At 42.1% G+C, this 12,279-nt stretch overlaps 2 protein-coding genes across 5 annotated transcripts; one reads left to right on the top strand and one right to left on the bottom strand.

The window, feature by feature from the left end:
- Positions 1 to 1,728: 1,728 nt before the first annotated feature.
- On the top strand, positions 1,729 to 7,464 carry METTL23 (methyltransferase 23, arginine). The gene is given in 6 exon segments (XM_065415839.1): positions 1,729 to 1,761; positions 1,764 to 1,916; positions 3,694 to 3,798; positions 4,614 to 4,851; positions 6,554 to 6,638; positions 6,917 to 7,464. Coding segments are annotated over 6 exon segments (801 nt in total). The 3' UTR covers positions 7,104 to 7,464.
- A 1,014-nt stretch (positions 7,465 to 8,478) lies between these two features.
- Positions 8,479 to 12,053, bottom strand: SRSF2 (serine and arginine rich splicing factor 2). 4 transcript variants are annotated; one of them, XR_010561827.1, is made up of 4 exons: positions 11,365 to 12,053; positions 10,644 to 10,954; positions 9,424 to 10,330; positions 8,479 to 8,912 (listed from the first exon to the last, which is right to left on the bottom strand). XR_010561827.1 is itself a non-coding variant. In XM_065415582.1 (3 exons), the coding sequence occupies exons 1-2, from the start codon at positions 11,724 to 11,726 to the stop codon at positions 10,651 to 10,653; spliced, it is 666 nt and encodes a 221-aa protein (XP_065271654.1). In that variant the 5' UTR covers positions 11,727 to 12,053; the 3' UTR covers positions 8,479 to 10,330; positions 10,644 to 10,650. The 4 variants fall into 4 exon arrangements, 2 of the variants coding, with proteins under 2 accessions (XP_065271654.1, XP_065271655.1); XR_010561826.1 differs by having other exon boundaries at positions 8,479 to 9,535; positions 10,227 to 10,330; XM_065415582.1 differs by having other exon boundaries at positions 8,479 to 10,330.
- Between the last annotated feature and the right edge of the window lie 226 nt (positions 12,054 to 12,279).

The raw sequence follows: 12,279 nt of genomic DNA, 5'->3' as shown, positions 1-12,279 counted from the left end.
GGCAGCTCCCTGCTCCACCTACCCTCCTTTCTTGTGCTTCTCTTCTCCAGGTTCCCCCTCGCTCCACTTTGTCTCTGCTCGCCTTGATTTCCTTCCCTTCTTCTCTCCACCCTCCTCCACTTCTACTCACTCCCACCAGCCCATTGTCTTTTCAGAGACTTAAATGTACTGAGCAGCACCCTCAGTCCCTTCCCTCTGACTCCCAGGGGAGCTCAGGCGGCTCAGCTTGTCATGGGTTGGGGCTCTGAATGGTTAAAACGGGGGTCTGCAGCCACTGGAATCACCACACTGACAGATTAGCTTTTACCTTTTGTAGCAACTGTTCATCTGGGTTTGTGGGTTTTTTGTCTCTTGTATTGTTTTCATTGGTTCAATGACACACAACACGGTATTTTCAATGTTTATATTTTGTGGGTCTTAACTGAAAACAAGTCAGAAACAGTGTAAAAAAAAAACCCCAACTTTTTCAACAAGCAGCTTGTTTCATCATGTTGATCATCCCAATAAGAACAATATTTATTTGTGCAAAGCTCCCAAACACTGGGTTTTTGGAAATTGAGACTTCTAATAAGATGGAATGATGGAAACCAGGGTAGATCCTGAGATCATGGCTTGCAGGAGGGAATTCCAGACAATTCCATTAAACAAATTTCAAGAGATAGTTTTCAATCCCACTAGATGGAAATACATTGAGTTAATTTAGGGCAAAATTGTACAGTGTTAAAACACTGCACTGGTAAAACTCTCATTGAAGTCAGCATGAGTTTTAATGACAGCAAGAAAAGGCTTTCTGTCTTCCATATGATTCCACTAGGATCAGCAGTTTTCAACCTTTCCCATTTTGTGATCCCACGTTACAAGAGGAAAAAAAGTTTCCTGGTTCTCTCTTTCACCTACTCATGAAGAAAGGGAGGGTGGCTATGACCCTCAGCTTGAGCCACCATTTCTTAAATAAACCTAATTTAAGGCTTGGATCCTACAGATTTGCTCATTGGAGTAAAAGACTTCCCACATGATTGTCACAGGATCAAACTCCTTAATTATTGTAACTTCCCACAAACTGAGACAGTAACTCTTCAGGGCATGTATTTGGCTAGGGAAGAGATCGTCATACACGAATAGCTCATTTTACCTCTCTACAGTGCCTAGAAAAAATTATGCAATAATCTTTGGGTCAAATCCTGCATTCCCTATGTCTGCAAATCTCCTATTGACTTCAAAGGGAGCAGGATCAAAACTCAGAAGGTTTAGTCTGGAGTGGGAGTACAGCATTTGGCCTTCAAATGCCCACTGCAATTTAAGTCTTTGCTGTTTTCATAAGGGAAGGAGGGGGTGGTGTGTGAGCCTGGATACTAGCCCAGAAATTTGCTGCGCTTTATTCTCCTGCAATCATAAGGTGATGTTATCGGGATCATCCCAATATTAGGGTCTTTGTCTTATATGGGCAACTATACCTCCCCCCAAAATCCCAATTTGTCACACTTGCTGTTGGTCACCCTAACTTCAGAGTCACACTGCAACAGCAGACTCAGAGCACGTGCGCTACTGCTGGGGAGGAGCTAGGAGACTGCAGGAAGGGATTAAGGGAAGGAAGGGGGTGGACCTTTGTGCCATTTTATCTTCCCGGGTCTCAGACCCTCTCAGCCAGCTACCGCTGGTTGGACCTTGACAAGACCCTGCTTTAAACGTTCTTGCCTGTGATTGGTCTGCTTTGGTGTCAGTCAGCTCATGGGTGAAGTCAGCACAGGGGAAGAGGTGAGTAAATTATCGGAGCAGCAGCCGCCGCCGCTAGAGAAGTGGTTCCAATGTGCGACGAGGGTCCGCGGTTCAGTGTCAAGGAGTACAGGTTTGCGGAAGAGCAGGACGAGCAAGAAAGAGAAGAGCCGAGGCCAGAGCTGGTGGTGCTGATTCCTGAGGTGCTGATACATTTACACCTGTAGCCCTTCAGTTCGTTGTGAAGCCTGATTTCCTTCCTCCCCTAATCGGGGCGCACGGGCCGGGAACGCTGAGCCATGTGGGGATGGAAAAGAGGGGCAGGATTTTGTATAAATATATATAACAACAAAAAGGCCTAGATTTTGCATTCCTTTCCTGGATTTCTTTGTATCATTTGTTCTTATCTAGTCCAATAAATTCAGACCCACAATATGCCCCTGTATAGCAGAAATCACTGTATGTACAGCACCTTCTTAGCATAAGGAGGCTCCAACCTAAATTGGGGCCTCTGGGCATTACTAGAAAAAATAAAGTGGGGGGTGGGGACAGGACCTTCTAGGAAAGTTGAAAGTAAATTTTACAAATTGGCTCATAAGTGCACGTGTAGCTCTAGCACAGAATTCACTATTCTACTTTGCTGGATGCTTAAAGATGAAGTAGTAACACATTTATGTTCTGTAATGATCAAATAGTGGTTTTATTTTTGAATTTCTACATTCATTAAATTTGAACAAATAGTTTCTAACTCCTGCAAAAATTTGAATTGATTGAAAATATTTTTTTTTAAATGGTAAAAATGTTATTTGTGAGAATGCATTAAGAAAACTAAAATAAGAAACCTATTTAGTGCTCACTTGTTTAGAAGCCCTGCAAGTGAGCTGCCTTTTTGACAGTAAGTGCCTTAGGCCCCATCTATACAACTCAGTCAAATTTAGCTGTTGCTAAAATGCAGCATTTAACCCCTTTGTTCTGACCTGTGTAGACTCCTCCAAGCCATGTAATAAATAGGCTAAAACCCATTATTCAATCCCAGATAAACAATCATTGGTAAAACAACGAGGAGTCCCGTGGCACCTTAACGACTAACCAATTTATTTGGGCATAAGCTTTGAAGAAGTGGGTTTTTTATCCATGAAAGCTTATGCACAAATAAATCGGTTAGTCTTTAAGGTGCCACCGGACTCCTCGTTGTTTTTGTGTATACAGACTAACATGGCTACCCCTCTGATACTTGGAATCATTGGTAAACTCATTTCTTTTGACTGTGTAGACACAGAGGGCCTTCATTTTTAAATTGTGAAGAACTGATATAGACATAGATAATTGGGTCTAAAATGCACTGAATCACCATATCTAGGCACAAATTGACTTTAACAGGAATTTTGCCTGAGTAAAGGCTGCAGGAGAGAACTTTCACCAAGGAAAAATGGGATGAAATCAAGAAAATAAATCTAGGCTAAATTTCAGAATAAAAATTTAACAAAGATTCCCTTTGATCCTAAATTCCTTACTAATGTGTGCCTACCTATGCTCTTTTGCTGTAATAGGACTACTTAGCTGAGTGAAAATTCCAGAACCAGACCATTAGATTGTGGAATATCCCAAAACAAGATGATAGAAGTGTCATTGCTTGATGTATTTCAAACTTGCACTGGTAAAGCACAAGACTGCATGCTTAAATCTTTACTAGTCTAGAAAAGTTAACCAGGAGGGTGAGGCAAGAGTCTTTGCTAATCAAGTGGGAAAGCTCTAGCCATGTGGAAAATAACTTAATTGTAGGGATGTACAATTTGTTTGAATTACATATGAGCAGAAAATAACAGTAGGTCAACTGAAGTAGGGATAGCTCAGGATCAGGCTCAAAATGAGTGACCAAAGCACGACTAGAGTAAAAATGCACTAATGTAATATTTTTCTGTCTCTTTCAAAGTGTTTTATGGTGCTGCCAAAGATCATAGAAGGGGCTTATTGTTTCAGGTCCTGGATTCCCAATATGGCATGTACGTTTGGCCCTGTGCTGTGGTTCTTGCTCAGTACCTATGGTTTCACAGAAGAATGCTACCTGGCAAGAGAATTTTGGAGGTAAATGTAGTCTTGAAAGATTTTTGATCATACAAACTTACCTTTAAAAAAATTATTAGGCTCATGGTTACTTGTCTTAACGCTCAATCAGTTTTAATTTTGATTTCTTTTTTTATTTAGGTAAGCTGCAGGATGCTTTTTTCCTATTTCTGCTTCAGTATTAATATAATTCTAAATGATCCTACTTCGTGATCTGCCTTTTGGCATTTATTTTCTGTTCTGCCCATGTGTCTTAAAATGGTCTAACCTCTGATCCAATTAATGTCAAAAAATTACTGTGGTAACTTTTGTGGTTGGAGATTCATGAAACAGTTTGCAAGTTCTTTTGGTCAAACATTGGAAAAATGCCCAAATACTCAAAGGAGTGATATAGTAAAACCATAATTAAAGCAGATATTTTTGCAGGCTGATTTATGGAAGCAGCAGTTAGGAGCCATCGAAGGGGCTTCCTGTTAAATATAAGTTTTGCTCATCTATGAACTGCAGGATTTATCTTTGTGAATAACATGTTTAAGCATGTAGGATTCCATCCACTTCACTATATTTACAAGAACAGAAACAAGTAAGATTCATGACATTCTTAAATTTATATCTGTGGTGTACCACTGCTGCTACAGATCAAATACAAATGTCTTTTCTCCTGAGCAAGGGCAGTTCAGAGGTGAACATGTAGTTTTAAAGTTACCATGAATTCAACTAAAGAATGGCATCATTAAACACTTTGAGGCAAGATACAGAATATACTCCCCCATCCTTCAGTTATCCTTTGCATTAAATATAATTTATGAATGAGATTAGTCTTTTATTTTGTTTAGATTGGAGCAGGCACGAGCCTACCTGGTATAGTAGCTGCTAAATGTGGGGCCGAAGTGATACTGTCAGATACTGAAGAGCTGCCTCAGTGCTTGAAGAACTGTGAGCGAAGCTGTCGGATAAATAACCTTCTAGGGGTACACATTATAGGACTCACATGGGGCCAAATATCTCCCAATCTGCTCTCTCTGCCTCAAGTAGACATTATTCTGGCCTCTGATGTATTTTTTGAACCAGAAGGTTAGTGACTACTCATAAGCAAATAAAATGTTATGAATGTATATAACAATAAGCTAGAGAAAGTAAAGAGTTAAGTGATGGTAATATTTAATTTAGTCATGGCAGTGTCGCCAACTCTACCTAGCAGGAAGTCACTGGACACACCCTGAAAAGTTGGTAGATGTAGCTGTTTTAAACACTCAAAAGGTGTCAAAACTGTAACCAAACAAAATTTCCAGACTTCAACCAAGGCTTAGGGCTTGTCTACACTGGCAATGCTCTCCCAGTGCTCTAAGAAACCCCACCTCAACGAGGGGTGTAGCTCTCAGTGCTGGGGCACTGTTTACACTGGCACTTTACCGTGCTGCAACTTGCGCTCAGGGGGGTGTTTTTCCACACCTGAGTGAGGAAGTTGTAGCGCTGTTAATTGCCAATATAGACAAGCCCTTAGTATACACACATAGGCACATATGTCTCAAAATCATTCACAAGCAGCTCAATAGCATTAATAAAATCCTTTCCATGCTCTTCTTACTATATACTATTGCACACCAGAAGCAATAATAGTACAGTCATCCTCAGGAGGGTGCCCTCTGCTCATTGAGAAGGAAACCGTAGCCTTCTGCTCACTGGGAAGGGCACACTGCAGCCCAGGCTGGCTGGGGTTGATTAATTGCAGCTGAACCACCCTTTCTTGCCAGCCTCGATTTAAACAGACAGGCTAGTGAAAGGGAGAGGCCAGACTCAGGGGGAAAGGGGGCATCCATCTGACCTGAACTCGCTGCTGCAGGGAGCCAAGAAAGTAGATTTTAAAACAAAAATCCACTAGCTGGACCCCTTCTCCCTCCCCCCCACACTTCCAGGGTTTAATTTCTGGAAACAGCTGGGCAGCTAAGCCAGGGAAAGGAGTAAAGGGCAGCTGAAAGCAAGATAGCTCCATCTTTGATCGAGGAGTAAAGGCTTCATTCCTGGAGGCACAGTGCCCCACTGGGGCAGATGGCCTTGTCTCATCCCACCTTCCAAGAAGCCCTGGAATAGGATTCATTCTGATGACATGCTCAATTAAGACAATGATAGTGACTTGGTGTACAACAGAATGTAGTGAGCCTGAAATGGATTTCATTAACACTGAGCTACTTATGAATGATTGACTATAGATATTGGTGACTTTTCTCTGAATGTCACTAATTTGCAGTGAAAGTTGCTAGATTTGGCACTGGTCACTTTGACACATTTTCTTGGTAGGGAAACCAAAATCACTAAATCTAGTGACAAAGTTGCTAAGTTGGCAACATGGTATTTCAGAGGGAAGCAAAAAAATTGTGACTGGCACCAAGAAAACATTCCCTAATCAACTGCAAATTAATGCATGCTTGAAGAAAGTCACAGCTGGGTGTTCGACTTTAATAGTTGTGTGGGAACAAACTCCTATCTTTATAGGTTCCATGCAGATAGATGAATATTACAACAAACATGGTCAAAAAAGCAAACTATAAAAGGGATGAAAATACTGAAAGTTAATAGCTAACTTTACAGCTAGGAGCAATGGTGTTAGGACAACTGTTGTGTGTAAGAGTTACTGAAGAACTATGCTCCAACCATAGGTGGTCTTACACAATTGTAACTTTCTGAAGTTATTCTAAGCATTAGTGCAGTGTTTGCCCAGGCATCTTTGAACATGCACCTAACCAGATCAAATTGTTTATTTAAAACCTATATGCAGATTTTGAAGATGTTATAACTACAGTGTACTTCTTGATGAAAAGGAACCCAGATGCTCAGTTCTGGACTACATATCAGGTCCGAAGGTAATTTCAGGAGAAACTAACTTGTGTGCATTTTGTCTTGAGGCTCCAAAGTCAACAGATGCAAAGGGCAGAGTTTTGACAAACAAGGCCTTAAACCAGTCAACAGAATAAGATAGAAACATATGGGTAGCTGTGTATTTAAGCTTTTTGTATTTTAAGTTTGTCACTCTTCTATAGTTACTGTGCTTGTTCATGCACAGTAGTTTAATGACAAAACAAGCACTGAACTAAGACTGTACTTTTATCAAAACAATCCATCTGACATTTCTTTCCTTCAGTTCTGACTGGTCTATTGAAGCTTTGCTGTACAAATGGAAGTTGAAGAATATCCACGTTCCCTTACGGTCTTTTAATGCTGACAAGGAACAGTTGGCTACCTCTCCGCTCCCAGGAAGACATACCATTGAAATGATGATCATCTCACTAGCAGGAGCAAGCTACACTTCAGTTTCTTCCCGTTGCTGATTCTAATTCAAGAAAGTACCTCAGAAAACTGACTACACTCCACTTCAAGCAAGTTTTGGATAAACAGCATTTCCATTTGTTTGGAGAAATTAATGCTACTTGATCAAGAGGCAGGGAAAATGTTTGCTTACCACAAAACAGAATGCATTTCCTCCACCGATCCATGCTACTAAAGTCATTTATCATACCCCTAAATGGCTTTAGTGTAATTCTTGTGAAACCAGGTATACTAATTAGTACAATTTTAAGCAGAATTATTTCATCTTATCTTGCATTGTATGAATAAGATCTGTTGAAAGTGTTTGGTTATGCCTTTCTTCTAAAGAGTTGTGTTCACACCTAGAGAATAAAATTAAGAGGATTTTTACATCTACTTTAATTGCATCACAGGTATAGGAGAAAGACAAACAGTGAAATTCTGGCAAAAAACATTCATGTCTACATACTCTAGCTTACCATGCTGACTATTTATAATGGCCAGGTTGTGATTTTCTTCAAAGTTCAAGTTAGGAACTTGACTATTACATGTTCAGCCTGAAAGTTACTATTTCTTACCTGTTTTCCAGTTTAAGAGCTAAACATAGTGTACTAACAATTTAACTAAGGATCTGAACAATGTTCATTTTATGCAGTTACCCTTTCTGTATTTAATAACAAGATGTAATTATGTGAATAGTAAGATTTTCCTGGAACAAAGTTCTAGTTTAGTGGGTCACAATTTACTTTAGACATCTTAGTATTAGATAGACACTAATTTTTAGGGCATCTACACAAAGTTAATTCCATTGTTGACATTTGTTCTAGAACAAGTGCACCTTGTTTCTATTTAGAATAAGCACTTTCAAGACTGCATTAACTTTAAAAGTTTAGACAAGCCCGCTGATACTCATATCCCTGTTAAGTCTGAAGATTAGGTAATCAAGACTTTATTAGATGTGCACTGAGGCAGCATTTTGATGAACAGATGGTTTTCTACATAGTGCTTGCAGGCTGCAATTACAACTCCATTGGTGTCTAGCTCAAAAATACTACCATTACTTCTCACAAGATTAGCTACCTTCACTTTTAAGCTGGCACAAAGGCAAATCCAACAAGTACTGTTTTTCATCACTTGTTCTTTTAACAAACAGGACTTCAAGCAACCAGGTCTGCCACTTGGCACCTTGCCTAAGCAGTTAATATTTAAGGTTTGTATTGTTCAAAAAGAAACGTTTGTTACTAAGATGATATACTAAACTAGTATTGAAACAGCTACCCCCTGTTGATACAATTTAAAAGCAATGGACAGTAAAGTTACTGAAGAGAAGTTAAACATTCACAATATAATTGCTGAGATCTTTATAAGCTAAAAATAAATGTTGACTCAGACATTAGATTGAGAAAAGTTAACACCAAGAAAAATGTTTAATAGTAACTACAGGGACAGTGGTTATAGTACATAATGTCATAAGCAAAAGATACACCAATCAGTACTTACAAAGGAATGAAACATTTGCTCTTAACATTACATTTCTTATATGCAAGTTCATAAAAGAAGATGGTAAGATTTACCATTCTGGAAAAAATAAGGTGTGTATATCATCAGCTAGATGTGCTCACTGTATGCTCCATTATTTTTATGCAAGGCCCGGGTGACTGGAAGTGCAGTTGTCAGGCATTTTAATTAACTGGACAGCCATTTGTTTCTGCACGACAAGGCATCGTTACACAGGAGCAATCAGGAGAAAACAGGAAACAGCCAAGCACTCTGCACTGCAACACGCCACCTTAACAGCTAACCAGCATTACTCAACTGCTACACAACTGCGCCTAGTGCACAAAAATACATAAGAGAAGAGATTAGAATTGAGTCTGATAAAACAATCCTTTCAAAAATCAACTGTCACCTGAAAAGTTTTATACAAATTTGGAATAGACGATACTATTTAAATTCAAAGCAAATAGCATTTACAAGAAGTTTACATCCGAAGAAGTTTTGCAGAATTTTATTTAAGGAATGAAGGCAAATTGAGAACACTTCCTTGACAGTCAGCTACTCGGCATGTAATGGCTGCATGTTTCCGCAACATGAAACTTGAGGCAACAAATTAAGTTACCATCAGTTTTTTTTTTTAAAGTCAAACAAAAGCCAGCACTATATAAACAAAAATGAAAATTTACCTCAAATATCCAAGCCAATAATGAAATCGGTAGTCGTTCACTTCACTAAATTACAAGAAATTTGAATAACAGCAACAAAATGGCACATAAAATGTAAAGTCTGCCATTTGAGGCTCAACTTAAACAAGTAAAAAGTTAGACAAAAATGTTACAAAATAACCTTTTCAACAGCTGGTTGCTTGTGCCTGGGGTCTCTCCAATGGACTGAAGATTCATAGGATCTTTTCCCCCAGAGGCGTCCTTTATGTAGATTTCTCATTTATCTGATGCATCTAGGTTTGAAGAGAGAACAGTTCAGCCACATTTCCACCATGCACCTTCCCAATTATGTGGATGACTTCAAGTATGCTTCTGGTTGTGATTCAACTGGCCTTGCCTAATTTAATTAAGTTTTATTAAGGATTATGTATAGTGCTTCACCTCCCCCCATTTGTCACCACATTACCTCTAATTCAAAGGCCAAATTTGAAATTCAAAGTTGATAGCGAAGAAGCATTTAATAGTCACATTAGTTTAAACTGAGTTAGTGAAGAGCAAGCATCAGGCTGTAAATCATACACTTAACTTGAATTCAGCCCATATAAGAAGTTATAGAAACTAATAATTTTTGTAATACTTAAAGACTTAATTTTATCTTCCAACTGGCATTCAATACAATCTGAGACAGTATCATTAATTTTAACATACAATTATTTAACCTTACAACTATCTTAGGCCCATTTCCATTTTAAAAACAGGACCAAACAGTTTGAGGGGTTAAAGACACACTATCCTTTCCCCACCCAGTATATCCTTAGAAGCCTCTAAAGTTCATTTGAGGAAAAACTAGTTTCCATTTTATTGCATTGCATTTGCCACTTCTATAAGAACTTTTTTTTTTTACCTCCAGTCAGTGCAATGACCACTGAACTGATGATGTTCCATTATAAAAGGATAGTGTATCTTTAACTTTTAAAGACAAACCTGCTCCAATACACGCCCACAGAAACTGGTCCCTGGAGGATCAGCCAAATCAGTTAAAATCTGCAATACTGGCCAATATTCTTTTAGCAAACAGGAGACCGCAGCTTTAAAGGGGAAAATGCAGATGTTGGATAAAAAACAGCAAGAAATAGTCATTTTCATTAATAGGTTGCGTCTCATACAATATTTTCATTAAACCAAACCATTAATCTCTCAACAAAACATAAAAATATGTCCTCTGCAAAAATTTATTTCCCTAGCCAAATAACTGAAAAGTCTGCTCAAAAAGCGAACAGTGTCTCCCATTACGAGTCACTTGATTCAGGTTGTTAATATGGTAAGAACTACCCCGATACACCCCACTTAAGGGCTGTTATGAAGTAACATGCAAATTGCATACAGTTCCAGCTACATTACCATTTTCCTAAGAGGATACAGCTCCTTCCTCTTCGGGAGATTTGGGGGGGCTCTTAGACCTGGATCTGGATTTAGATTCCCTCTTTGAGACTGGTGGGGGACTTCTAGACCTGGATCTGGACCTCGACCTGGATCGGGATCTGGAGACGGATGACGACTTGGATTTGGATCTCCTGGCAGACCTAGACTTAGAGGTCGAGCGAGATCGGGAGCGTGTGCGGGATCTGGACTTGGACCGACTGTAGCGGGATCGACTGCGGGACCTAGAGCGGCTCCTGCTCCTGGATCGGCTACGGCGGCGTCTTCTGGGGCTAGAACGTTAAAATCACTCGGTTAGACGTGAAAAAGGCGTGTTGCACTGGGCTAGTCAGGGTGGAAGTGGAACAAGTCTCCCCCCCGCGGCGGTTACAAGACGTCATTATTCCGAGGAAGCGGCCTGGGGCTGAGCCTACCATCCACCCCCGAACACTCCCCGCCGCCATGGACACCACGTGGCTCTGTAAGCCTGCGTTTTCGCGCCGATCCTGCCTTCCCAGCCATGAAACACCCTCCTCCATCGCGTCACATAGGGGCCACTGGTTCCCCCAGGCTGTACCTCCGCTGCCCCCCCAAACCCATGGTTCCCACCCTCAGCCCTGCGCCTCCCAAGTCCTCTATAGCCCCGGGAAAGCAGCCTTCTGCCCCTCCCCCACCTAGCACTCCTGCCTTGCTGGGCTCTCACCTGCGGCTGCGGCGTCCGTAGCCGCCACCTCCGTATCGGCGCGGCGGCGGCCCCCGGCGGCTGTGATGGGAGTCCGGGGGCCTCCCGTAACGGGCCATCTGGACGCGGAGCTCTCGGCCGTCCAGCACTGCGCCGTCCATGGCGTCCATCGCATCCTCGGCATCGCGCTTGTCGTGGAAGCGGACGAACGCAAAGCCGCGGCTCTCCTTGGTGTAGCGGTCCCGGGGGATGTAGACGTCCCCCACCCGCCCGTACTTCTCGAAGACGCGTCTTAGCGTGTCTGGAGACGTGCGGTAGGTCAGGTTATCCACCTTCAGGGAAGTCATGCCCTCCACATCAGGCGGGGGGCGCCCGTAGCTCATGGCGGGCAGAGGCCCCCGAGGGGCGGCGGGACTGAGGAGAGAAACCTGGCGAACAGATCAGGAGAGTCGGTACCGGATCTGGCCTGGGAGGCCCCTCAAGCCAGGGAATAGACGCCGAAGCGGGCCCCGACCTTTAGGCCACAAAGGTGGAAAGCTACAGGCCGTGTAATGAGATCGCAGAAGATTCACGGGCTCCGTAGAGGCGACAGACGGGAACCCAGCCCGGGGATCGGCGGCCAAGAAGGGGGAAGGGCAAATGCAGCGCAGCGGCCACCCGCCTCTCACCGCTGCTACTAGCAAATGAGCGAGGTAGAGTCCGCGCCCTCCTACTTAACGCCACAAAATGGCCGCTTCTGACCCGGAAGGGAAGCGGGTCCGCGCGCGCGACCGCCAGGCTCTCTCCGTAACCGACGTTTTCCGTTCATTTTTTTTCACCCCTTCGCGCGTTTTACAGAAGCGGCCGCGAAACATCCGTGGCGAGTCCGCCTCTAAATAAATATTTCGGCGATCCTAGAAAGTGGCCGTTGGGGCGGCCGGGCCGTGACCCCGGAAG

This window comes from Emys orbicularis, chromosome 13 (assembly GCF_028017835.1).
Source record: "Emys orbicularis isolate rEmyOrb1 chromosome 13, rEmyOrb1.hap1, whole genome shotgun sequence".
NCBI classification, from domain to species: Eukaryota; Metazoa; Chordata; order Testudines; family Emydidae; genus Emys; species Emys orbicularis.
The sequence above is the reverse complement of the archived record's forward strand: the minus strand, read 5'-3'. Positions and strand labels throughout refer to the sequence as shown.